We start from the raw sequence: 27,720 nt of genomic DNA, 5'->3' as shown, positions 1-27,720 counted from the left end.
CCATATTCTCTCCCTAAACTGTTTGAGAATAAGAGGCATTGAATATTTCTATCTGCTACATAGTACATGTTTTCAAGGTGCAAGGGCCCTTCTCTTGTATAATCATAGTTCAGTTCTCAGAATCAGGAAATAAGAATACTATTCTCTAATCCATAGTTCATATTCAAATTTATCATTTCATTTTATTTCTTTTATAGCTATCATTCTCCCAGACCAGGATCCAGCCAGGATCACCCATTATTACCTTTATTTGTCATCCCTTTAGTGTCTTTTTTTTTATTTTAATTAATTTATTTATTCTAACTGATATATGTGACAGCAGAATGCTTTTTGATTTGCTGTACACAGTTGCAGTACAACTTTTCATTTCTCTGGTTGTACCCTTCAGTGTCTTTTAAGCTGGATCAATCCCTTGATCTTTCTTTTTGCTTTCGTGACCTTTAAGTTTTTATAGAGTGATAGTGGGTTATTTTGTCCCTAATCTGGGTTGTCTCTATTTCCTCAAGATTGAATTCAAGTTTGGTACCACCACCAAATTGATACATTCTTCTCAATATATCATATCAGGAAGAACATAGGGTTCATTTGTCTTATGATATTGACTTTGTTTCCTTAGATTTCTCCACTACAAAGTTGCTATTTTTCATTAAAGTTTCACCTACTGGCTTTATCTTCCATTAGTTATCTCTGCCTGAATCAATTGTCACTATGATAGTTACAAAGTCTCGGTTTTCCATCATTTGTTAATGCATTCATTATTTGACATATAAGGAAGTATTTTTTTCCTTTTTCTCCCATTTATTTATGTCAGTGTGAACCCAAGGGTTTTTCTTTATTCAGTGGGTTACAATCCATTACTGTCTTTATTTTGATGTTCATATAGTCTAAGACTCAGCCAGTGAGAATTTTCAGGTGTTATTTTGATAAACGTTTAACATACTTGAGTACTTCCTTACATTCAGGCACAGTGATGTGTTTGAGGCTTATCTTAAAGTTTTTCTACCCCACTCTTACCTGTAGATTTTCTCCAGTGTACCTTGGCTTTGTACTAGAGTTATGTTATAGAGTTGTTCCTATCTTTAAGTATGATATTTTGAAAATAAGATCTTCGGGCTGGGGGCTGGGGATATGGCCCAATCGGTAGCACGCTCGCCTGGCATGCGTGCGGCCCGGGTTCGATCCTCGGCACCACATACAAACAAAGATGTTGTGTCCGCCAAATACTAAAAAATAAAAATATTAAAATTCTCTCTCTCTCTCACTCTCTCACTCTCTCTCACTCTCTCTTTAAAAAAAAAAAAAAAAAAAAAAAGATCTGCGGGCTGGGGTTGTGGCTCAGCAGTAGAGTGCTCACCTAGCACGTGTGAGACCCTGGGTTCGATCCTCAGCACCACATAAAAAAATGAATGAATAAAATAAAGATATTAAAAAAAATAAGATCTGGAAGTTAAATATGTTCATTGCTATTGGGATGACATTGCTTCTAAACATTCTCAGTCATTAGATATTGCTAGGATACACACACGCACGCATATACATAAACAATATAAGCATGCATTCATCTGTATATTATGTAAATGTATATGTTTTGACATGAGCGTATGTCTATATTCATATCTATTTCTGTATCTGTGTGCGTATATGTACATGTGTGTGTATGTATGCACGCGCGCACACACACACACACACACACACACACACACATACATACACACCCCTTACTGTGAGTTAATACTTGATTCCTCCCGTTCATTCTAATGCCATAGTTTGTTGTAGTTGTTTTTTGTTGTTGTTATGATTTACTTTTTTTGTGGTGCTAAGGATCAAACCCAGTATCTCACATATGCTAGGCTAATGTTCTACCTTATTCTATACCCCATCCCTTATTCTAGTTTTCTCTCTTTCCATAATTGCAACTTCTTTCTTCAGCAGTGAAAACCTTTATTACTGTTACCCCAGATTTTTTTACTTATTTGCTGAATCCTAGATTACCCAGAGAGTAGTCTCAGGACCACTAACTAACCCTACCATTAATATGTGTGTGTGTGTGTGTGTGTATTTTTTTTCTCCCCAAGTGTGTGTTGAAAACATTTTGATTTGACTTTTACAGACTCAGTAGAGTACATAGCCCTAAGTGGCTGAGGAGACAAAAACCTTACATTATTTTCAGAAATTATGTTTTTGGTGGGTTGTGATGGTATTGTTTTCCTGATACTGTAATAGATAGGTAAGTAGAAAGGGAGAAATGAAATGAGTAATGACACTGGTGTGGTTGAGCTTTTCATTATGATGGAAAAGAAATACCTATATAAGGGCAATTAATTTTTTTTTCATATTGTTGTCTTTGCAGTACTAGAGATCATACCCAGGGCCTCACACATTTCTTACATATGCACAAGGCTATATTCACTGCACACACACACAAGCACTTCCTTTATTTGCCTACTGAATAGGCCTCAAAACAGTCACCAAACCTGTAGCAGTGGATATTCAGATTGTTGTCTCTAAGTACCATTTTTGTCTTCTGGCCTTTGGCTTGGCTGTTTCTTAGCCACTTTGCCTGAAGACTGCCAGAGAGAGGAAGAATAAGCTGTTCCAAGACATCTGGTCTGGTCCTGCTATTTATACAAAATTGATAAGAGGAATTGTAACTCCTAATAAAGTAATGGATGTAGGCAGTGATCTTCAATTCAAAAACAGACTAGCAGATAACAAGGACCTCTTGATGGAAATCGAAATCCCATCTGAAATATCTTGCCAAACAGATCTTAGCTTGATCATGTCTCAAGGTATACTTCCCAGTTTAGAGGACATAGAGGGGGGCAGAGCAGGAATGCAGTTGGCAAGATGTCAGGCATGGGAAAACATAGGACAGATACCTGTTCTGTTCAATAGAAAATTATATTGAAAAGAGTGATTGAAGGCTGAATGTATCTAAGATAGAAAGACTGGAAATATCAACTGATTAGAAGGTGTGTTTCTTATTTGGTTTCTCATCCAAATAAGCAGAAAGTTGGAACACTGGCTTGATGGTTGATATTAATTTTTTTTAAGTGTAGCAATGGTAATATAAGCTGTTTTACAAGAGTCTTTAGAGATATTTATTGAAATATGTAAGAATGAAACACAATAATGCCAATGGGGGCTGGGATGTGGCTCAAGCGGTAGCGCGCTCGCCTAGCATGCGTGCGGCCTGGGTTCGATCCTCAGCAGCACCACATACCAACAAAGATGTTGTGTCCTCCGAGAACTAAGAAAAAAATAAATAAATGTTAAAATTCTCTCTCTCTCTCTCTCTGTCCCCCTCTCTCACTCTCTCTTTAAAAAAAAAAAAAAAATAATGCCAATGACTTGCCTCTTAACAATCTTGGAGGATAGAAATATGGTAGATGAAACAAGATTGACCATAAGAAGTTATTAAACTTTCTATTTTCGTTTATATTTGAATTTTTTTATTAAAAAATTTAAAAATAGAGAATTGGTGCTACCAGCTCTGAGGCATCTCCCAGAGAGCAGGACAGCATCCTTGGAGTGAGGGCCATCTCCACAAGCTGAGAAGGGTGGGACACCAAGGCCTCCCCCACTGCTTTATGCCTCGCACTAGTAGTCAGTAAGCAATACGTGAAGAAATGAGTGACCCCAAAGGTGGCAGCTGACATTTGGGTGAATTCAGTTCTGAAACCAAGCCCATGACGCATAACTGTGAGATAAAGATTGCAGCTAAGATTTTTAAATGTTTTCACATGGGATATAAGCACTTCCTATTCCTAGGCTGCTGCAGTTCTTACACACGTGGTAATGTGATATGTATGACCCTTCTCCTTCCCAGGCTCAGGCCCGATGTCACCGCATAGGCCAGAGCAAAGCTGTCAAGGTGTATCGCCTCATCACTCGGAACTCCTATGAGCGGGAAATGTTTGATAAGGCCAGCCTAAAGCTGGGCCTGGACAAGGCTGTACTTCAGGACATCAACAGAAAGGGCAGCACCAATGGAGTGAGTATGATGGACCCACTCTGGAATGTTAAGGAGCACTGGTCATGCAGCCCTAGCCTCTCTGGGTTTATCCTCCTGACAGCTGTTTCCAGGTTCATTTTACTATACTGAGCCAGCCCACATATCTCTGTTAGGAAATATCCTACAGTAGAGGATAATTTAGAGTCAGGTCTCTGCATTTTCTGAATGTTTAAGGTAAATCTATAGGGACAATTATGTGGTAGAGTTGCCCAGCATACAATAATGTTTCAGTGAAGAGTTTTTTGGTCATGCCCATTAGAAGCTAGTGGAGCTTAAAGTTCTTTACTGTGTAAATATGTATTCACTACCATGTTTTATCTCATACTCCAGACTTTGAACTTCTTGATGATATAATGGGAAGAGTGTTATCTATGGCCCCTAACAGTGTATGAGTGGCATATTAAAGATGTTCAATACATGATAATCAGTGAATAATGACTAAATAAATTAACAGCTTGAAATATGGCAGTTAAAATCTTTTTTTTTTCCTCCCTTGATGGAGGGGATAAAGATTGCAGCTAAGATTTTTAAATTGTTTTCAAATGCAGGCAAACAAAGCAGAATATCTCCTTAATCACTAGGCTTAGGGCATCAAAGATTGGGAATTAAAGCCTTCTAAATGTGTTGTTTATACTCCAGATGTTCTATATCCTCTTAGCTATACATATGTTGCTAAGTGTAATACTTCAAGTTACCCATCTTGGGAGTCACAGAATTCCCTCTTGTGATTAATATAAAGAGAACCAGATTCTTAATTAGAACCAGGAAAGGGTATTTTGAACTCCATTTTCTGTTTTCAACAAGAGTTAAGAAGATCACACTTGGCATGGGATCCTTCTTTTTTTTTTTCTTTTTTTTTTAAGAAATGACATCATTTTAAATACTGATGTATTTATTTAATAATGAATAAATCATTATTCTCCAGCTTGTTAAGTATATCCTCTTCAGTGGTGCATAGTTTTAATGGCTTGTGACATTTGATAATAACCAACGTCCTGAAGAATGTTAGGGCCCTTGGATCATCCACTGGATTTTATTCCAGAGGTCTGCCTGCTGTCCCCAGAGAAAATCCAAAGTACCTTTATCTGGGTTTTCATTTTCTGAAGTTTGCTGCCCCTGTTCTTTGTTCTTCTGACTGTGCAGTTAGTGGAGGAACCATACTCTGAATCACAAAGGCCAGGTGTGAGGCTATTTCTCCTGTGCATTTACCACTTTGTGAGTAGCCTTTGGTGACCTGTTCAGGTACAGCAACTCTCAAAAATGGAGGTGGAGGACTTGCTCCGGAAAGGTGCTTATGGAGCTTTAATGGACGAGGAGGATGAAGGCTCCAAATTTTGTGAAGAAGATATAGACCAGATTCTTCAGAGGAGAACCCACACCATCACCATCCAGTCTGAGGGGAAAGGGTCTACTTTTGCCAAGGTATAGGACCTTCTTACCACAGTCGTCATTGGGGGTGGGGGAGAAAGAAAATTGTTTATTCTTCACCCCTCATTAGCAAGTCTTCTCTTTCTCCATATATAAACCCTTGAATTTTCTTGACTACACATCTAGTTTGTGTTACTTTCTAAAAATGTAGGTATATACAGGAAATCTAAATATTGAGGCAGGGACTGTGCACAGAAGGAAGACACTCTGAGCCTTTGAGAACCAATAATAGACAGGTATACACTAGTCTGCACTTTATTCTCTCTTTATAAGGATTGCTCAGAGACCTTTGGTCATCTTTATTTCCTTGTAGATCACTCAGTCGTTGTCAAAGAGTGGACCACCAATGAACAATCCATTCTGCAAATGTTTTGTTCATTTCATGGGAATGTGATTTTACTTCAGTTTCCCAGCTTCTAGTCTCAGACCACCTTCCTATGTAATTCAGGTCACTAGGTTTAAAACTTTGCAGATCACTCTCAGTTTGGTTTGGTCTCCTGTTTGATGACTCATGTAGGACTTTTTCTGTAGAAAGTTTTGTGTTCAGTAGTTAATGTGGGTAATCTATTGCTCATCTCTATACCTCATACTTTAGCCCAGTGCCTCTTCTAAAGCAGATACATGGTAACTGTTGAACTAAAAGAAGAGTTAAAGCTAGAAAACACTTAAAGAATTAACCTGTGTATAGGGAACTAGACACTGAGGAGCACATTGCTACTGTCTTCCAGGATTTGTCCTCCTGCTTCCAAGTCTAAGCTTCAAAAAAATGACCTTCCAGTTTAAAATTGTAGCTTCCTCATACAGTCTTTGAAATAAAAGAAAAAGAAAGAACATCCTTGATATTTTTACATTCATTTTAGAAGCAATATTAGGAGTTGGGTTTGATGTAGATAAGTAATACATTTAATAATAACTTTTATTAGTTCATAGTGTGTTCAAACACAGTTTACTGACTCTTGTCTCCTTCACAGGCTAGCTTTGTGGCTTCAGGAAACAGAACAGATATTTCCTTAGATGATCCTAACTTTTGGCAGAAATGGGCTAAAATAGCTGAACTAGACACTGAAGCAAAGAATGAAAAGGTACATTTTTTTTTATTCCACTGAATATTTCACTACTAAATTATGACAATAAAATTCCTACACAGCCCAAATCATTATTTACTCTTGAGTCTTGATTCTTAAATGAGATGCTATTTGTCACACACTTGAAACATGCCTGGCACAGACAGCACTTGGTAAATATTAACTGTTACATAACTTCACAATGACCTAATGGTACGTACAATCTGCTGAGCGTCTGGGAAGTTAGACAAGGACACACAGAACAGGAACTGGCCAAACAGGTCAAATTCAGCCTTGTTCTCATGCCAGCATCCCATCCTTGGCACATGACTGTTTTACCTCTATTTTAATACTTCCTGTGAAGGCAGCTCACCTCTGACAAATAGAAAGAAGAGGAAAACATCATGACAAAGAAAAGTTTTGGGGCTTTATCTCCATTTTTTTTCAGTGTCTTGAATTTTTCTATATCTAAGCATAGAAAAGAGAATGGGCTTTGGAACGGAACCAGTATGTGCCTTTGGGTAAGGAACCACAACGAGTGAAAAAAGGAGGTGGTAAAGCCCACACTGTGGGATGCAAGGTCACATTTGTGAACATAACTGGTACAGTGCCTGGCCAACTGTGAGGTCCCCATAAAATATTAGTTTCCCTTCCTCCATCTCTGACCCTTTGAAATAAAAGAAAAAGAAAGAATGATGACTATGCATTATTTCCACCTGTCTTTTCTCAGATGACTGTTGAACTCCCATGGACTCAAAACCCAGGGAACAATCCCTGCTCATATCTCACTAAACCAATGACTGATACCCAACAATAACTGTTTTTCTGTAGGATCACCAAAAATTACATAATCCAACATGTTTTCTCCAAATAGAAATGTTTTTCCTCTTCTAAGAAGAAAAATTTTATTCCTCTTTAATAACCTGATCAAGTGTTTTTCAGTGTCACAATCCAGAAGCCACTCTGCAGGCAGAGGGGAAGAGAGGGAAAGGCAGAGCTCCTGCCTTGTGGGCAGAAGAAAGCACAGAGAGTCTTTCAAAGTGGGATGCAAGGGTGCTGGAGCAGGGCTTGGAAACTGGTCCTCTGGGCTACAGCCTTGGAAAGAGGTCCAGGGGGAAAAAGATGAAATTAAATGGCCAAGGGAGCCACCAGAATGAATGAGATTCCTGAGCTAAGGATTTTGTCTTTTGGCAAAGGACAAAGGTCAATAGAAGTACGAGAGGAGGCAGATAATGAAGCAACAGGATGTGTTTGTCTTCAGAAAGTTGCTGAGCAGATGGAATTCTCTGAACTGTCCTACAGTCTCTAGAGCACAGGCTGCACTTTGCATGCTAGGCAGAACAGCTGGGCCTCACCACTCCAGTCTTCCTTGGCAAGAGCAGACTGCCACTGTGGCCCTGGGAGGCCACACTTGCCCATACCCCTGTTAAAATGATGGCAGAAACAGCAGATGGTAGCTGACAGCACTGGGGGCCCCAGGGAACAGGCCAACTTGAGCAAGTCCCAGAGAATCGCCTCTGCTTAGCCTGTGGTCACAGGAATGGCAGGTGTACTATGAAGAGCCTTTCTTGCTAGAAGATGAGTCAGGATGGGGGGATTGTTCTCACGTGTGCCCTGAGGCAGCAAGATAGCAGGGTATGTTTGAGCATTGTGGTGGGAGCAGAGAAGAGAGCCCATCTCCCCAACAGTCCTCTCCATTTTCAGGAAAGCTTAGTGATTGACCGACCTCGTGTGAGAAAGCAGACAAAACACTACAACTCATTTGAAGAAGATGAGCTCATGGAGTTTTCAGAGTTAGACAGCGACTCAGATGAAAGGCCCACTCGGTCCAGGCGCCTCAATGACAAAGCCAGGCGCTACCTCCGAGCTGAATGCTTCCGAGTAGAGAAGAACCTGCTTATCTTTGGGTGGGTATTGGCTCTGCTTGCTGGTGGTACTGCTGATGCTTTTTTCCCTTCTGTGTTTCAGTCCCTGGGATTTGTCCAGCATTTCTCTCCAGTCCCCTCTTGATGCGGGGCTGATTGGGGTCTACTGGAGCAAGAAGAGTTGAGCTTTCTGCTCAGAATCCCCCTCAAGTGTTTTCTAGTGTCACAGTCAAGAAGCCACTCTGCAGGTGGTGGGGAAGAGAGGGAAAGGAAGAGTTCCTGTCCTGTGGGTAGCAGAAAGCACAGGGAATCACTGTGTGCTCTGCAGCCACAATGTAGAAGTGCCATGGTTTTCTCAAGCTTGTCACAACAAATCTACTAATTTTGTATCTTCTGATTTCCTGCTTTTTTTCCCCCAAGGATATATAACAAGTCCGTATAGCAGATATTACATTCAAGACATGATTGATTTAGGGCTCTGATTTTGGTAGAAGTAGAAGGTTCAGTTTCTGTGACCTCACCATTGCTGTTTTTGTGGAAAGTGCCAGGGGCACGGACTACTGAGCCATATCCCCATCCCTATTTTGTATTTTATTTAGAGACAGGGTCTCACTGAGTTACATAGCACCTCACTTTTACAGAAGCTGGCTTTGAACTCTCAGTTCTCCTACCTCACCCTCCCGAGCCATTGGGATTACAGGTGTGCGATGCAGACAGCTCACTATTGCTTTTGAATACTGCAGCTGGACTCAGTTTCAATTTCAAACTTATTCTCTGCTCCTGATATTGTGATCTAGTGGACATAATGAAGCTCTCCTTGTTCGATGCCCATGTCACTTAGTGACATTTAGTGTGCTGCGGTCATGCAGTCCTCAAAGGCCTTGCAGGACAAAGCCCTCCAGGTGATTAATAGACCCGAAAGAAGAGAAGAACCACTCATGGCTCTTGTTTGTTCTGCTGCATGAAGATGCATGTGTGGCCCTTCCCTCTCCAACACCCTTCTATTTTTTCACCATCAGCTGGGGCCGGTGGAAAGACATTCTGACTCACGGGCGATTCAAGTGGCACCTGAACGAGAAGGATATGGAGATGATTTGCCGGGCCCTGCTGGTGTACTGTGTCAAACATTATAAGGGGGATGAGAAGATCAAAAGTTTCATTTGGGAGCTGATCACACCTACCAAAGATGGACAGGCCCAGACCCTCCAGAACCATTCAGGTGAGAGGTGGAAGGGCTGTTCCTGAGAAGCACAAGCTCCTATGCACTTTAATCACCTGGGTGTTCCCTGTTGCTGTGTTTTGGGGGACTTCTTGGATACATTTTGGAATGTTACCTGTGGGAAAGGATGGTGATGCTCTCAGTTCTCCCTTGGGATCATCTAATGTAGCCTGTTGTTCTGTTTAATAAAGAACAACTGGGACCTCTCACAGTTTCCCACATGCAGTCCTGCCCACTAACCTGAGACTCCTAGGGTTCCTCCCCTGAGCTGGGGACTCACATATTGTATTCTGTGGCTCACCCTTTTGAATTTTGCCCTTCTGTCTCTGTTCTATCTCGTCTTGCCTTTCCTATGCTGTACTCCTTTCTTGTGCGTAACCAAAGTTCTTCTTGAGGTTTCAAGTCAAATATTCCTTTCCCCTGCTAAATTGTAAGGGCCCACAGGGCACAGGCTACATCTACTTTCTTGGTTCTCACAGAGTACTCAGTAAATCTTACTGACCTACTAACCAGGTGCATCACCTCACACTGTGGACTAAGAAGTGGGGCCTGTCATCCAGGGCCCACCATGTCTGACCTGGCTGTCTCTTTGCAGCCCCTGCCCAACTCTGACTTAATACCTCTGTTGAAGCCCCCTTGGCTCATCCACATGCTCTACACTGTCTATCTATTTCAGGGTTGTCTGCCCCAGTCCCCAGAGGGAGGAAAGGGAAGAAGACAAAGAACCAGTTATTGCTCCCAGAACTAAAGAATGCAGACTGGTTGGCTACCTGCAACCCTGAGGTGGTCTTGCATGATGATGGCTATAAGAAACACCTCAAACAGCACTGCAATAAGTGAGTGTGCCCTTCTCATCCCTTAAGGAAGCCTCACCCAGAGGTCCAGGCTCCTGGGACTTCCATGGGAATACCACTTCATATTTCTGTACTATTTACTTTATTTATGCAAGGTCTGGAAAGACATAATAGGGGATCTGTGGTCTAAGCTGAGTCAGAATTCATTTCATGTTTCAGCTCCCTAACTTCTTTAACCAAATCTCTTCTCTCAAACAAGGCACTATGAATCCTGGAGGATTTTTCTAATCTGACTCAAAACCAATGAGGACATACTCTATCTCTGAGATCAGATTAGCAAGAACAGAACACTGGCCTCACTAGTCAATACTCTGAGCACCCTATGCTGCATTGCTTCCTCTGCTAATTTGGTATTGCTGTCATGGTCTCCAGTTCCTTAATAGGCATGTATTTGAGATAGTATTCTTTGTATCCTTAGGCTTACAGCTGGGCTGGGGTGCAGACAGCAACAAACAGTGATGTAAAATGAAATTCTATTCTTGTGTAATTTAGTCTTGGATTATTAGGGCACTAAACCACAAAACTGACATTCTGCTCCAGGTCCTACTAAGAACTAGCTCCCACTGGTGAAGTCTAAAAATCAGTTGTGGTTCTAAATTCTTAGAGAGTTCTTATTCTCTGGGCTTTAGGAGGGGGAAAAGTCTCAAAATTATTTAGTTGACTGGCAGTTGAGTTAAGAATAATATATAAAAGAGGGGCTGGGGATGTGGCTCAAGCGGTAGCGTGCTTGCCTGGCATGCGTGCGGCCCGGTTCAATCCTCAGCATCACATACAAACAAAGATGTTGTGTCCGCTGAAACTAAAAAACATAAATATTAAAAAAAAAAAAGAATAATATAACAGAGATGTAAGGATTTTTTTTCCTTTTAAAGCTTCTAAGTATGTGTGTCTCCACCCACAACTCAAGTTCACAGTGGTACTTTCCTCCAAGAACTAACAGAAATTATGCCTTTTTTAGAGGACTCAACCCCTCATTATTAACTTTTTTTTTAATAGATTTTTTAAAATTCTGTCAAAAATAAGTTTTCTTCTCACCTCCAGTTTCCCTGTTGCCCTCTCCAGAGGCAACCCTTGTTAACCTGGTTCTTCCACAGATACTTTGTGCACATACCAGTTGCATACAGATGTGCAGCCTCGTTTTGTCTTTCTTAAAATGATATGTATTGTACATAATTGCTTGTGATCCCTTTTTTTAAACACCTTTATCTGGTGGTCAGTTCCTGTATAAGTACTACAGATATACTCAAGCTTTTATTTCCAGCAGCCAATCTTCGCTCTTTTTTTTTAAATTATTTATATATATATGTATTTTTAGTTGTTAATTGGACCTTTATTTTATTCATTTATTTTTATGCGGTGCTGAGAATCAAACCCAGTGCCTCACACATGCTAGACAAGCGCTCTACCACTGAGCCACAACCCTAGCTTACAACTTTCACTCTTGACTGGTAGTGAGGAAATTGTCCCAAGTACTCCTCCAGTCGTCTTTGCTGCTTAGCCTTGAACACAAGCATCTCTTCAATAATGGCCTCACCTGTATCTACCCTTACTCTCAACCTAGGTCATACATGCATGTTTAGCCTGGGCCTCCACTGTCATCTTCTGTGTCTCTAACTCTTCATGATTGGTCTCATTTCACAACTAGACTGCTGTAGGCTCTCCAAGAACAATGTTGAATTGTTTACTTTGGTATACACCTCAGAGCACCCAAACATGATGCAGGGCACAGAGTAATTGCCCAGCAAATACTTGTTTAATTGCTTTGTCTGGTGCATCACTGTGGAGCCTGAGTGCTGCCTCTGCAGAATCAAGGTGAATTGAGTACCTGAGGAGAGAAGATATGTTGGTATTAAAAAGAGACACCTGCCCTTTATTTATTTCACTATGTGCAAGTAAAACTGTTGTGCACATTACTCACTCTTCAGTAAGTGGAAAACTGATAACTGGCCTCTGGGAAATCAGCTCTGCCCCCTGGGTCATTGTGACCATGTGAGAGCAGTGAGTACTCTGAAAGATCAGGGGGACTGCTTCTGTTTCTGGTTTCTACTGTGGTTCACAGGACATTCCAGCAGATGACTGAAGGCATGGTTGCTTTCTTGGGTAAGGTGAAGGTGCTCTTAGTAACATCTGCCATTGGCACATAGTATCTTACTGATATATATCTCACTGATATATTACTTTATATCCACTGACTATTAACTTAGGATGTAGGCTGTGGTTCACAGACAGTCATGGTTCTAATATGTTTGCATTGCTGTTCTTGCCTTTCCTAGGGTCCTTTTGAGAGTAAGGATGCTATACTACCTAAAAGCTGAAATACTGGGAGAAGCAGCTGATAAAGCATTTGAGGGAACTTCTGCCAGGTAAAACAAATCAACCTTAGCTCTCAGTGTTAAAGAATCAAGGTAAAGTGCCTGTTCATGGACTGGCCTGTACTTCAGGAGACCCGTGTCCCTATCCTACCTAAGATCAGTTGCCCAGGTGGTAAGCAGGCAGGTAAAGAAGGACGACTTGGTCAGGTTATCTATAGATACAGAAAGGGAGAAAGTAGGCTTTTAGAAACACAGTTTTTGGTGGGGTTTTAGTCCCTGTTTATCCTCCCAAATAGTATTATAAAATTGCCTTTAAAATAGTCATTTCTTGCCAGGCATAGTAGCTCACACCTATAATCCCAGAACTAAGGAGACTAAGGCAGGAAGATCACAAGTACAAGGCCAACCTTGGCAACTTAGTGAGACCCTATCTCAAAATAAATAAAAGGGACTGGAGATATCACTCAGTTGTAGAAGAGCATCCCTGGGTTCAATCCTCAGTACCGGGGGCGGGGGGGGTGGATAATTTCTCTACCTTAAGTAATTTTTGTCGTGGGTGTTACTTAAATAGGCTTGATCTGCCAGGTATAAACTAGAACTTTTACCTAGAATCCCATTTGACCCTAGTACTTTTAGGCATTTGAGTATTTCTCCTTTATTTACTAATCATATTAATAACATTTTGTGGCCTGTTTGATTTTTTGCATCTTAGTTTTGTAAATTAATATTTTCCAAAAGCTATAGAATCCTGTGGAAGTTTCCCAAGATTTCAGGGAATGAGGCCAGCAAACTCTCAGTTGCCACTTGATAGAACTCTCAGAAAATTGTAATTTATAGGTGGGATCTCCAGATAGCCTCCTTCACCTTCCCCAGAGCAGCAGTTTGCCCTATACCTATACACACTGGTCCTTCCCAGAGAAAACACCAGAAGTGCTATTATTTGGACTTTAAGATAACCTGGGGCCCTGATTTCTTTCTGTTTCTTTCCGTTGTGCAATGCTATTGACTTTAAGTCAGAGCACTAAAGGAGAGAGAAGCATAGACAGCTTTACCCAGCAGGCAACTTATAATCAGAACCAGTCCTCACAGTGACTGTTAATACTTGATATGCCTTCTGGGGTCATTGAAGTAATTTCCAGCAGGGATAAGGGGGTTGTGTGTTTTAGTAAAGAGGTTCAAATTAAGTCATATAAATGCAGCAAAATCCAACCTAGTGTTACCTGGCAGAAGTAATCTGAATATACACCTGTCATATGCTTTCTTAGACATGTAAGAAGTAATGGGTGTTAGCTCAGTAGAAGATGGACAGGGTGAGTCTATTGCCCATTCTTTGCTTTCCTTTCCTCTGCTTTCTCATTCTATCCCTTACCCTGTCCAGGTTTAATGCCTAGGCATGAAACAGTTGCCCTAACGCATGAATAGCAGTCATTTCATGCACTATGCAGACAGAGCAGTGGGTTTCTGGAAAATTGGAAGCCAGAGTACATTTAAACTCAGGGGGAACTGGACCTGGCAGGGACATTTGGGCTTGTGACACAGTAACAGCCTGATGGAAAAACAGTTTTCAAATGCTGCAGAGAAACCATCCCAGGCAGAGAGGAGCCATTTAGGTAGATGTTTCCCCTCACAAATCCCAAAACCTTCAAAGAGCAAGGGCTTCTCAAATGAATGAAGACAGTGAGCTAAGAGATGAATGAAAACATGTGCATGCTAAGAACGTGGACAGAAGCTCACAGAGGGACTGATGGAACAAGCCTGCTGACTCTCTGCATGTCTGCACCCTGAGGCAACTTACATTTATTCCTTTTGCCAGGAGCAGTTCAATCTATGATCTGTTTTGACCCAACAGTTAACAGACCATTTTAAGTATTCAGTCAAGTATGAATTCAATTGTTTGGAGGAATTTCTGCCTTCAGATGTCCAATATATCACTGGGTTTTGCTGTGGTTCTCAACGAAAGAGGCACATCAGAACTTTCTTTTACATATAGATCCCAGGGCCAACTGACAATGGGTTATCTAAAGTGGAGCCTGGAATTGAAGCACAAATACTTGGATAGTTCCACTGGAGATTCTGATACCAAGAGTCTGGTTAAGAAACATTGACCCACCGCCTTCTGAATCTTCCTCTTTGTTACTATTCTAGCATCTCGGCATGCAGTTATGAGTATGACTTAATACTAGGGTTAGGCCAGTGGCTTTTGTATTATTTGTATTATGTATGTGTGATAAAGGAAGGCTGAGCCTGCGCCCTTTCTTCCACAGGGAACTGGATGTTCCTCTGCCCGACATTGACTACATGGAGATCCCAGTGGATTGGTGGGATGCTGAGGCTGATAAGTCCCTTCTCATTGGCGTGTTCAAACATGGTGTGTATTTTAGTGAATGTGTTTCCTTCTGCATCACCTCCTCCAGGAAAGATGATTCAGGCGATCTTTTACTAAGCTTCATATTCCTGCAAAATTCCACAGTCCTATTACATATCTCTCTTAAAAAGTAGAATCTACCAGGGCGTGGTGTCACACGCCTATAAAGAGATAATATCTCAGACTGTTATCTGAGATAAAGATCACAAGTTCAAGATGAGCCTCAGAACTTAGACCCTGTCTCAAGATAAAAAGTAGAAAGGACTATAGATGTGTCTCAATGATAAAGCACCCCTGGATTCAGTCCCCACTGTCCCCACAAAAAAAAGAAAGTAGAGCCTTACCCTTTTGAAATCTTGATGAATGTGTGTTTTGTAACAATACTGTGAACATTATGGCACTGAGAAACTTCAGAAAGGTTTAATGTGGCTACAAACAACTTATTTGGTGTTTATCTACCTCCCCCCCTCCTTTTTTTTTTTTTTTTGGTACTGGTGATTAAACAGCATCTCCAGCACTTTTTATTTTTCGTTTTGGGACAGGATCTTGCTGAATTGCTTAGGGCCTTGGTTATTTGCTGAGGCGCCTTGAACTTCTTGAATTTGTGATCCTCCTGTCTCAGCCTCCTGAGTTGCTGGGATTATTGGTGTGTGCCACCACTCCCAGCTCTTATTCCCTCTGAATACTACTGATACCTGGTGCATAGTGGACATCAAATGATTCTTGAGTGAAGAAATAAATAAATGAGGGAAACTTAAAGGTTTTATCATTTCATATATATGCAAAATTCTAAGGTCATCAAACATAATTTACATGCCTTTAGTATCTTTTGCCCTATTAATTTAAAAATCTAAGCATAGATGATGGCATGGAAATTTTTTTTTAATATTAACCAAAAGATTAAAGAAGAGTGAGAGGTTTCTGAACAGCTTAAAGAAACTAGAATTAGTAACTCTGTCTTCGCTCTGGCAGCGTTTTAAGAACCTGCTCTTCAGTTCAGCCAACTGTTAAAGATAGTTCACTTTTCAGAGATCATGTGTCAGGAAACCTCCTCTGCCTCACCTCCATGCCTTGGTTAATTGTGTGCTACAGTGTTGCATCCATTTTCTTTAATAAGAGATACACAGCTGTTCATGGACTGGGGTTTGGGGGATCTTTAGGTCCATCCCCAGACAGCCAGCTCCAGCCATGCTTAAATGAGGATAAAACCGTGGTTCCGTCTGTAAGCCAACCCCAGGAGAACTGGCCAAGTCTTTGGTCAAGACTTTAGCCGGTGGCAAGAAGGTCCTGTAGCAAACTTAGGCAGAGTGATGTTCCTTACAGCTCTCCATTGCATTAAGTGACTATTGCACCCTCTTGGGCAGCCTGGATTTATGAAAAGTTCCTCAAGATAAAAATTTAGAGTATTTCTGTTCACATTCTGAGATAGGAGCTTATATACTAAGTAAAAAGAGGCAACAGCCACCACCCCCTCAAAGGCCTGTCATTTTGTTGCTTTTCTTTGTTTGGCCATAATAGTCCCTACTAATCTCTCTTTCAGGACTATCGTTAGGGCTTTCTAGGGAACCTCCAGCTTCACAGTTAATTAAGAAATAGAAATGCAGACTCTGTCTCTAAACTTCAGACTCACATATAACAAGAGAAAGTCTACAAAGTTGGAACTTACCCAGAGGGCACAAGAAGTGTCCCAGCCTACTTCTTGCCATGTCAAGCACAGGTGTATGAAGGTAGGACACTTACTGACAGTTAATCTCCCTCGATGATAAGGACAACAGAGAATAGCCTTCACTATCTTACTTTCAGATGGATCACCCCTCTTTTCATGAAAAGAGGCAGGTGGGGGCAGTGACAGAAACTTCTTAAGGCAGGAAGTGTATTGGGGAAATTTTTGTTTTAATGTGAGCTGAGGCCAAACACACACCATGATGTTTGGAACAGAAGAAATCTGAGCAAAACTGACTTATCCAGTCAGGTATTTTTTGAGAATATGCAGTGTTTTGGCCCTGTGCTGGATACTAGACATTTATAATAAGCAAAACAGAGATTCTATTTCTATGGAGCTTACAGTCTCAGGAGAGACATTTATAGTAATCAAATAATTACCTTAGGGAATAAGCGAATAAAGAAGCACTGTAATTCCATATGCCATGTGCCTCATTGGGCAGTACCTGTCATGGAAATGTCAGGAAAATCAGTTTGGATTAAAAGATGAAGTACCTGCAGCTCTTTGGAGATAAAGTACCAGGTGCTGCCTGCAGATGTGTAGGATACAACTGCATCAACAGTAATTGAAAACAAAACCAAGATAAAAATGGAATACTCAAACAAAGTAAAATCAGATCTGTTCTTAACAACCAGGCTGATTATTGTTTATATTCAGCTCTTTTATTACATGCAGTATACATAATATAGAACTAGAGATTGACTTTATTTGTAAGGAGAATCATCACAAGGATTTTGATGATCTTGAAGTGTTTCCCTCCAAGATAGTTTAGTATGACATTAGATTTGAGTGTTTTACATGGCCAAATTCTATCTCATTATAAGATTACATTAGATTCAATTTAAAAAAACACATTCTCATGCTTGGATTTTATAGAATTGAAAAAAAATGCTTTTTCATTATTTCACATCCCTTTTGAGGTCTTTCTTCTGGGTCAAAGTGTTCCATCTGTTGACTTTGGGAATTTGATGAGAAGTAATTCCAAAGCCTTGACCAGTGTGAATTAGAGTTCCATACTGAGTTTGTGAATACTGAGGTAATAGGTTTACTTTAACCCAATAAGCAATCATAGTAATCCTCTTTATAATTCAGCCCTGTGTCCCCCATTTTGTTCAGCTTACCTTTCTAACACATGGAATAAAATTGGACTGTAAGAACAGAAGGCCCATTTAGGACATAACAAGGTATCCAGAGCTGAGGGATATGAGGAAGAGGTTGCAAAGCCAACTTGTCTGATTCTTTCTGCTGTTTGAAAGCAGCAGACAGGTGAGAATTGTATCTGGATCCTGCATCTGTTCATAGACACACAGTCCATAAGCTCTTGATTTTGGTGAGGCCTGCTCGGGGGTGTCTGCTTTGTCTCCAGAATCTTTCCCTATTAGGAAGTCTCAAAGGAGCCCATTAATCCTAAAGCAGTATTTTTTGTCTGAGTTTGTTTCGTTTTGTTTTTTCACTTAATAAGGAAAACAAAGTGACTGTCTAAGGCCCATGGCAGATTTGATGTGTTCCAACATGACATTTCTGACATTTCTCATTATTTAAATAGGTTATGAGAGATACAATGCCATGAGAGCAGACCCAGCACTCTGTTTCCTGGAGAAAGTTGGGATGCCAGATGAGAAGTCCCTTTCTGCAGAACAGGGTGTTACGGATGGTAACTCAGACATTCCTGAAAGGTGAGAAGGCATGTAGGTTGACCGTGGTGTGAGATGCCATACCTCCAACCTATAATCCCTTCCATGTACATCCAGCATGCTTATCTTTTCCTCGGTGTCCAGCATCTCCCTTAAACCTTGCTGCAATGCCACTACCTTCCTAAATCACTACTTTGGATCCACACTACTATGCCTCAGACCTGTTCTTTAACTTCCAAATACTGTGTAACCAGTTACCAATTCCTCTACTTCATGGGTTCCTCAAGCTGCCCACCATCCTGTACAACTTGTTAACCAGGTTCACTTCTTTTCTGGTCAGAGGATTCTCAAGGAAGAATTCAGACTTCTCATACCTGACAAAAAACTAAGAGGCACAGCAAGTAAAGGTTTCCTGACTTTAAAATTCCAGTATGGCCCATGAGTAAGGTAGATTTAGGACTCACTGCTTGGTGGCTGTGCATTTTAGCCTATCCTTGGGTTTGGTGCAAAAATGTACTTTGGCTGATTTTCATCTACTGTAGGCATAACATCAACAGCCATAAGTTCTTAGGAAAAGTAACATAATAGCTAAAATCAGCAGTTCTCCAAAATATACATATTTTTAGGAGATGTAGCATATCTCTTAGCGTGTATTTAGTAGACCTTTGGCCCCAACTTCTCCCCCATACTACTTGGCATTGCCAAGGATTGTGGTCAGGCCTGACCATGAGAGAATTACATTGTCCAGAGCCCCTAAGTATCTTTGAGAAAGAAAAGAGTTAACATGAATTTTCTACCTATTCTTTAACCCTTGGGAAACCACATTAGCTGTCATGCTATTCTTTGCCCCCTAGGCATTTTCTGTTGACAAATAATAAAGATACATTGTGGGAGATGTTAACAAAGCCCAAATGACTAGTGATCTTTATGTTAGGTTCACCAGTTGAGGGAAAACACCACCTGGGACAAGTACCTGAATGTGGCATAAAGCTTACATTTTTGTGGGCTATTCTTTCTATAGTTAAGCATTGAAAGTAGGAGATTGTCCTGCCTTTAGTACCTGAGCACCAAAGATAAGCGTATTTGGGACAGGAATATTTCGAAGTCAATTTTGAAAAGAATGATGAAAAACAGACATCAAAAATAGTTAACGTTCACGAGAGAGAAGACATTAGGCAGCTAATATGGCCATATGTACCTGATGGCAGAGAGCAAAATGCTCTTCCTTCTCAGTGGTAGAGAAGAGCTCGCCAGAAAGGTATCCTTTGCCAGATATAAGTCATTCTGTGGGCAGATTCAGTCCACTATGATCTGGGGCTGGTGCATCAGGCCTCAGTCTTTTAGCACAGCTTTGTCTAGAACCTGTTCTTTTATCAGATAGCTCTTGATGGGAAGTAATTACCTTTATTCTGATAGTATTGAACAACCAGCTTCTGAACTTGCCTGAGTAGATCAAGAGGCCAGAGCCTCGTGCCACAATCTCAGCTGAATGGAAGTCCTTCCCTGTAGAAGGAATGACACCATTTAATAATAGTTTCATTTTTTCCTAGTGTCTCTTTAATAAGGGAAACTAAGATTTTGAGTGCCTGTGAAGGAAGGTATCTACTAATATTCCCTTTAGTCAGTGATTGGAGTAGGGGGTTCTCTTTCAAGCATCCTAGTGGCAAAATAACTCCTATATGGTATGTGATTGCTTTTATTTTAGAGGCAGCACAGATAAAGAAGACAATGCTGAGGACAAATTAGATGGCCTCCAGAAACAAACGGTGAGTCAGATGTGCTCTTTCATATCCAAAGAGAACCCTTGCTTAGGGACTCAGTGGCATTGCTGCTGCTGCACTGTATTTCCCCCATGATTTTACCATGGAAACCTCAAACATTCAGATTGCATTGTATTTTTATTCTAATTTAACATTTTTTTAATTTTTTTTTAATTTTCAGGTAGCTGTAGCTTTAGATGCAGTTGTAAAATATAATGTAAAAAGATCCTGTATTTCCTTTATCTAGTCCTCCCCTCAGTCCCTCCCCTACCACATAGTAACATCTTACAAATTATAGTATGATATCACATCCAGAATATTAACATGGATAGGGTACAGGAAATTTCTTGACCACAAAGATTATCATCTTGCTATATTATAACCACATCTACTTCTTTGTCACTTTCACCTCTTTTTAGTCCCTGACAATCAAACTATTTCTCCATTTCTATAATTTTGTCATTTTAAGCATGTTCTATAAATGGGATCATACAGATGCAACCTTTGGAGATTGGCTTTTTTCACTCAGCATAATTCCCTGAAGATTCACCCACAATGTTAGCCATACAGTCATTTCTTTATTTCTGAGTAGCATTCCATGGTGTGGATGAAGGATAGTTTGTTTTACCACTCATCCATTTAAGGACATTTTAGTGATTTCTACTCTTTGACTATTAAGAATAAGACCTCTAAAAAATTTGCATACAGATTTTGTGTGGACCTTCAATTTCATTTCTCAGTGATAAATGCCCCAAGAGTAAAATTGGTACATTTTAATTTTTTTTTTTTTAAGAAACTGCCTGCTTTTTGAGAGTCTGTACCATTTCATATTCCCACTAGCAATGGATAATGATTTGCTTATTCCACATTCTCTGTCCTCAGCAGCTTTTGGTGTTGTGGCTATTTTTAACTTGAGCCATTCTGATTGGTATCATTGTGGGTTTAATTTGTATTACCCTATGGCTAATGATGTGACCATTGCTTAATTGTTATCTTGATGTCCTCTTCAGTAAAGTGTTTCTTCATATCCTTTGCCTATATTCTAATTTTGTTGTTTGTGGGTTTTAAGTTAATATTTTATTTAGTTCTTTGTAGCTTACAGATACTAGTCTTTTTTCAGGTAGATGACTTACAGATATTTTCCTTTGGTTTCCACTTTAGCCTATTCATGTTGTCTTTCACTAATTTTATGAAGGCAGCTTATCAGTTTGGTTCTTGTGGATCAAAAACTCCTGCCTCCTTTTACATCTAAAGATTTTCTTTGATTTTTTTCCTAAAAGTTTTAAAGTTGTACACGTTAGTCTATGATCTGTTTTAAGTTAATTTTCACATAAGAATATTAGCTCAAGGTTCATTTTTTTCCTTTCATTAACATTTTGTAGTTTTCAACATGCAAATCCAGTACATGTTTTAAATTACATCCATGTATTTCATTTTCTGTGGAACAAGTGTAAATACCATTGTGTTTTTAACTATAGTGTCCACATGTCACTATACTGAAATGCAATTGATATTGTATGTTTATTTTGCATCCTGCAACTTTGCTGGACTTGCTTATCAGTTCTAGGAACTTTTTCCTTAGATTTCTTGGGATTTTCCTTGTCAACACCATGTCATTTGAAAATAGGGACAGTTTTTCTTCCTTTCTGATCTTTATATTACCTTTTCTTGCCTTGCTGCACTGGCTAAAATTTGTAATTGTGTGTTGGGTTAGAGTGTTGGAATAGACATCTTTTCCTCCTTCCTGATATTAAAAGGAAGGCATTTGTCTTACATTGTTAAGTATAATATTAGCTATAGAGGTTTTTTTGTTTGTTTAGATCTCTTTATCTTTCTATTGTTCACATTGAGTACTTTGTATTATTCTAAAAATTTACTGATTATAGGGCTGGGGATGTGGCTCAATGGTAGAGCACTTGCCTTGCAGGGTGAGGCACTGGGTTCAAGCCTTAGCACCACATAAAAAATAAATTAATAAACAAAAATATTGTGTGTCCATCTACAGCTAAAAAAATTTTTTTAAATTACTGATTTTTTTTTATTCTCTTGCATTCTTCTGGTGAGCCTTTTTTTAAATGTATGTATGAGTCTTTTTTCTTCCATTTATTTATTTTTCGAATCTAAAATTTCCCTTTGGTTTTGATTTTTGTTTCTTTGCACTTGCTTAGCAAGAAGTGTGTTCAGAATTATTTATTGATGGTTTTTAAATTCTTCATTCGGATAATTAAGAATCTATTATCTCTGTGTTGGGATCTATTGACTCTCATTTTTTCCTCCAATTTGAGATCTTTCTGATATTGATGTGATCTTCTTCATTGAAACCTGGACATTTGGAGGTATTATTTTGTGAACTCTAGAACTTATTTGAACCTTGTAATTTTTTTAATATTTATTTTTTTAGCTATAGTTGGACACAATACCTTGATTTTATTTATTATTTTTATGTGGTGCTGAAGACTGAACCCAGGGCCTTGCCATGCTAGGCAAGCGCTCTACCTGAGCTGCAACCCCAGCCCCTGAACTTTGAATTTTAATGGGCTTCTTTGACAACTCTCTGGCACAGGAACAAGGTTTGGAGATCCACTTTGTTTCTGTGATGTGAGGGTAGGCCTTCAGATTCCAGGTTCATTCCCTTTAATACCTGTTAAACAGGAATTAAATTTGAGCCCCCACATTAATCTTTGCTGGTACCATGGAAGGGCACAGGGCTCATTATTACCTATCAGGGGCAGAGGTCCTGGCTTTCTACTTAGCTTTCTTTTCCTAGCACCACCCCTACAGGGGAATTGGGAGCCCTGTTGGCACCCAGAGAAGTTAGACATCTAGATTCCCCATTCGGCCTTTGCTGGCTAAGTGGGGTGAGTCAGTTTTTTCTGTTATTGGGCTGGAGTAATGCAGTTTTTGTCCTAACTTTTTTTTTTTTTTTATGTCCCTAACCTCCTCTTTTCCTGATCCTTTGCTAGAGGAAACAGGCTTTTGCTGGAGCCTCTGGCATTTCCACAGAGCTACTCTACCTCCAAATCTGAGATAGATGAGACAAAAGGAAAAAAAACCAGAGAACTCATCCATGTTATTACCTGGGTCCAGAGGTTCCTGGTTTACCTTGCCTTCTTTTCTTCACCTTTCAGAGTTTTCTTTTATTTGTTGTTGTTAGTTAAAAATTGAGTTTCTTTATAGAGCACATTGAGAAATTAACAGTGATTAAGCAATCTGCATGTTACAAAACCAAGAAAACAGAAGCTGGGCTTGTGGCTCAGTGGTAGAGTGCTCACCTAGCACAGGTGAGAAACTGGGTTCAATCCTTGGCACCACATAAAAATAAATATATAAAAATAAAGTCATAGTGTCCACCTACAACTAAAAAAAAAAATTAAAAATCAAGAAAAAAAAGTCTTTGAATTGTTTTATAATTAACAGTATTATGGAGAAGTATATCTTTTTCTGGGTTTTGGTAGATATGATTTTTTTTTAAAAGGCTGTTTACCATCCCATTAACTTGTTTCTAAACTTAAATATTTCAAACCCACCCAGCATATACAGCTATTATCAACTATCTGTTTCATAGGCTAACATAGAGTTTCTGTTGCATGAGATTCATTTCTTTCCCACTAACACTCACTTTTATTTATTTTATGTATAATGTCCAGGGCTTTTAGTTATAGTTAGAGTTAGGAATAGGGAAATGTACATATCCCAGAGAAATCTTCGTTGCATTTTTTAAATTAATTTCTGGAACTTTGCATAAGCAGTTTGAAACATCATCTGTACCCCAGCATCATTTGACCAAATCTCTGGCTTTGAGCAGTAGTTGTATCTGTTATAATTCCATGGATTCTGGATCCCAAGGGTTAGTATAGCACTGTCCCCAAGTGGCTTCATTGCCAGAGCCCTCTTTTCTGATCACTACCCCAGAATTATCACTTCTTTCTATTCTATTCTCTTGATTCTAGCTTGCAGAATGTATAGTATTTACTTTGACTTCTATCAGTTTTGATTCCTATAATAGTAACAATGAGGGGCTAAGGATATGATTCAGTAATAGAGCAATTGCCTGTCATGTTTGAGTTCCTGGGTTCAATCCCTAGCACCAATAAATAAATAAATACATACATACATACATACATACATACATACATACATACATAAAGGAATAGTAACAATGATATCACTTTCCCAAAGTGGAAAATAATTGTTTTCCAAGGACATGTTTCCTTGAGAAACAGTGGATTGAAATGAATCAGCATGAAGCCTTAGACTCTAGACCTGAAGGAAGTTGGGTTCTGGTCTTGACAGTTAAAATCCAACCTCTCAGTGCACATATTATTTCTTTTACTTCTCAAATCCTTAAAACCTGAGCAAAAGCAGTTGGAGTTGGAAGTGACTTCTCCTGGATTTTAAGGTGGACAGATCATAAATAGGTTTAACTTGATTTCCAGTGTATTTGATTTACAGCACATGTAGAGGAATGGCCTATGTCTGAACCAGGTCTGCTACTCCACCCTCTTGCCCTATACCAGTATGCATTGCAGATCCTGGTTAGTTGTTTTCTCCCCAGTACCTGGTTAAAGAAGCCCAAAGTAATGTGTAAAGGGCCTCTCAAATGGGTCAGTTAAACAGACCTGGGCATAGATAGGTACCATTCATTAGGATGGGTGGGGTCTTAGCATTGTGTGCCATTTCCTGTACAGCATCACTGTCGGGATCATTCTAAGTCCATGCAGGAATAAAAGAGGAACATGCTACCTTCTAAACTAGCCCATTGCAATGGTGAATGACACTGCCTTATACCAAACCAGGAGTCTGCCTCCCATTTGGTTCTATAGGATTTTACATTCTCGATCAGCTACTGTTGTTAATCTCTAAATCTCTTCAGACGGAATATCCCCAGTTCCTCTGTATTTCTTCATATCCTCTCCAGATCCCTTGCTATTTTGTGGTCTCTTCTGGAGTGCACTGTATTTATTCTTTTAAAATGTGGCATTTAGAAAAATGGAGTGTTTTTAGGCTTAGGAGGGACTTCTGAGTTATCTGGTCTACTCCTTTTCTTGCCCTTTCTCTATTTTAATGCCAGTAGCACTTTTGATCAGTAAGCAGTTACTAGCTGCAAGATTACAGGTTTGGCTGGATTCAGTGAACCAATTAGTCTTGTATTTATTTGGGTTTGGGATGGTCTGGAGCCCAGAACTGTAGTGAAAATCTTTATCAAACTTATAAGTATATAGGGAGAGTAGCATCTCTGTTCAGAGATGTAGCAATAAGTAATGGCACAACTGCAATTAATATAATTATATTGTAATAAGCATGACTTGTCCTTGCTGTGCTGCAGTTCCTACCACAGGTGGCTGTGCTGGGTCTCAGGTACTGTCCAGAACAGAAGGCCTGTAGATAGAAAAATGAAATCATGCCCAATGAGATATCAGGGGGAAAAAAACTTGCAAGAAAATTTTATGTCCAAAATGGTCATGTTTCATTGTAAGAAAATTTTAGGAACCAAACAAATAGTCTTTTCTCGTGAGTTAAGAGGTTACAAGTTCTCTGAACTCAAATAGTAATTTTTGTATGTGAAATACTTTCACACTCACCAACACATACTTCTCTTTCAATTAGGCCTTATTCTTATCCCTAATGTAGGGAACTCAAATAGTTTTATAGTCAGCTGCAAAAAATACTGTACAGTCAGAAGACACAAGAACAGTGTCTTCCCTATTCACATTTTTTTCTAAATCATGCTGTTTCTCCATAATAAAATCCTTGGATTTTATATTTATGACATTTTATATGTATCTACTTTCAGTACAAAGTTTATACACAACTAGCATGCTTGATTTTCCTGGAAAATGAAAATCTTAGTGGGGTCTTTTTAACTCTGCCTTTGTACATCTTGATGCCTATACACAGAGAACTCATGTTCTCCTGGCAAAAACCCTATGCATCCTTCAGTATCTAGCTTACAGGATGCCTCATAGATGTCTTTCCCTTACCTGGTTTGGGTCTGGCAAAGGTGGTGGCTTTTCTTGTTTTCCCACCGTGTTTAAGAGCACTTAAAATACTGTAGGGACACTATTTATCGTCTTTGTTTAATAACCACTGGGCTCCAGAAGGTAAGGATTCTATTTTTTCTGCTATCATAGTCCCAGAACCAAGCAAAGTTCCTGACACTTGTTAGCCAACTATAAGAAGACAGTTGGCCACTACTATGGTGTGATAAGGAGCATGCTTATTCTCAGGCCCACTGCCCCCATTTTGTAGGCTATAAACATTTCTCAATTGGAAGTATCTATGGTGTGATAAGGAGCATGCTTGTTCTCAGGCCCACTGCCCCTGTTTTGTAGGCTATAAATGTTTCTCAGTTGGAAGTATCTATACTTGTAAATTTCAGCATTGAAAGGATTTTCACAAATAAGCAAATACCACCTATTGCATTGGCTCTGGGGTTTTATGAAAGCATAGAAGATACCCTGTGCCTACAGGCCCCACCTGGTCCGTACTGCCACTGCCTCAGCCAGGCCAAGACTGAAAAGGGGATGCTTGCAGGCCTCAGAGGCAGTCACAAACAAGGGCACTAGACCTCCTGATTTCAGATAAGGAAATGGAGCCCCATGCCCCAGTAGGGAAGTAAGAACTAGGTCACTTTAGTTATAGACAATGCATGTGAAGTCTTTGTAGGGTTTTTCCATCCACCACAGCAGTACTGTACCGTGGCCAAGAATTCACTCTCTGAAGTCAGATCTTGTGGGTTTGAATTCCATGTTCACCACTAATAGTGCAATCTGGAATGACATTATCAACCTCCTCATTCCTACAACTTCCTCCTGTCTAAAATGAATTATTATAATAAAGAAATGAAAAAAATGCATATAAAGTACTGAGTACAGGATCTGACCACTTACCTGTGCTCAGTAGGCCTTTGCAGATTACTGCAGTGTTATTATATTATGAAGCCTTCCTTAGAGCTTATATTCAAGTTAAAAGAGAACTATTAAGTGATGATCTAGTAGCTGGACTGTTTCTCAGTATTTCCTTAGTCCCAGCTACCATTTGATGAGCATTTGCTTTGTGCCAGCATTTGGTTAAATTCTTGTCATATTTGTACTCATTTGTGCCCTATAATCACCCTAGAAGGTAACACTGTTGTCTCCATTTTGCAAAAGAAAAAAATGAGCTTGAGAGAGATCAAAACAACTTGCCCAAGGCCAGGGAGCAGTGGGCTGCTGGATTCCAAACCACATGTGTTCCCAGGATGGAGAAATTGCGTGTCATAACCAATCAGTGTCCTTTGTTGTTGGCACTTTCTGAGGCCCCTCACTCTGAAACAATTGGCTCATACTTCTGAGATGAACATTTCTTCCTGAGTGAGTCATGTAAGCAGAAATTGAGGTTCTAAATGTAAACATGCAGTTGAGATACAAGGGCCTTCTATATGCCACGAGCCTGTTAGCTTCCTGTGATCCAGGACTATTGCTGCTTTAGCTTTTCACATA

The 27,720-nt window shown here is 39.8% G+C and overlaps 1 protein-coding gene across 5 annotated transcripts in view; it reads left to right on the top strand.

Annotated features, from left to right (window-relative positions):
• Chd6 (chromodomain helicase DNA binding protein 6) overlaps positions 1-27,720 on the top strand; it is a 239,790-nt gene that overhangs the window by 184,126 nt on the left and 27,944 nt on the right. For all 5 annotated transcript variants that reach the window (XM_078051794.1, XM_021729477.3, XM_013360568.4 and 2 more), the window contains 10 exons: positions 3,830-3,994; positions 5,258-5,437; positions 6,415-6,525; positions 8,212-8,414; positions 9,392-9,591; positions 10,268-10,427; positions 12,719-12,808; positions 15,022-15,125; positions 18,392-18,521; positions 20,185-20,245. In XM_078051794.1, coding sequence (XP_077907920.1) covers positions 3,830-3,994; positions 5,258-5,437; positions 6,415-6,525; positions 8,212-8,414; positions 9,392-9,591; positions 10,268-10,427; positions 12,719-12,808; positions 15,022-15,125; positions 18,392-18,521; positions 20,185-20,245 — 1,404 coding nt within the window. The remainder of the gene's footprint in view (positions 1-3,829; positions 3,995-5,257; positions 5,438-6,414; positions 6,526-8,211; positions 8,415-9,391; positions 9,592-10,267; positions 10,428-12,718; positions 12,809-15,021; positions 15,126-18,391; positions 18,522-20,184; positions 20,246-27,720) is intronic.

This window comes from Ictidomys tridecemlineatus, chromosome 5 (assembly GCF_052094955.1).
Source record: "Ictidomys tridecemlineatus isolate mIctTri1 chromosome 5, mIctTri1.hap1, whole genome shotgun sequence".
Taxonomy (NCBI): domain Eukaryota; kingdom Metazoa; phylum Chordata; class Mammalia; order Rodentia; family Sciuridae; genus Ictidomys; species Ictidomys tridecemlineatus.
This window is presented reverse-complemented; position numbering and strand designations above follow the sequence as displayed.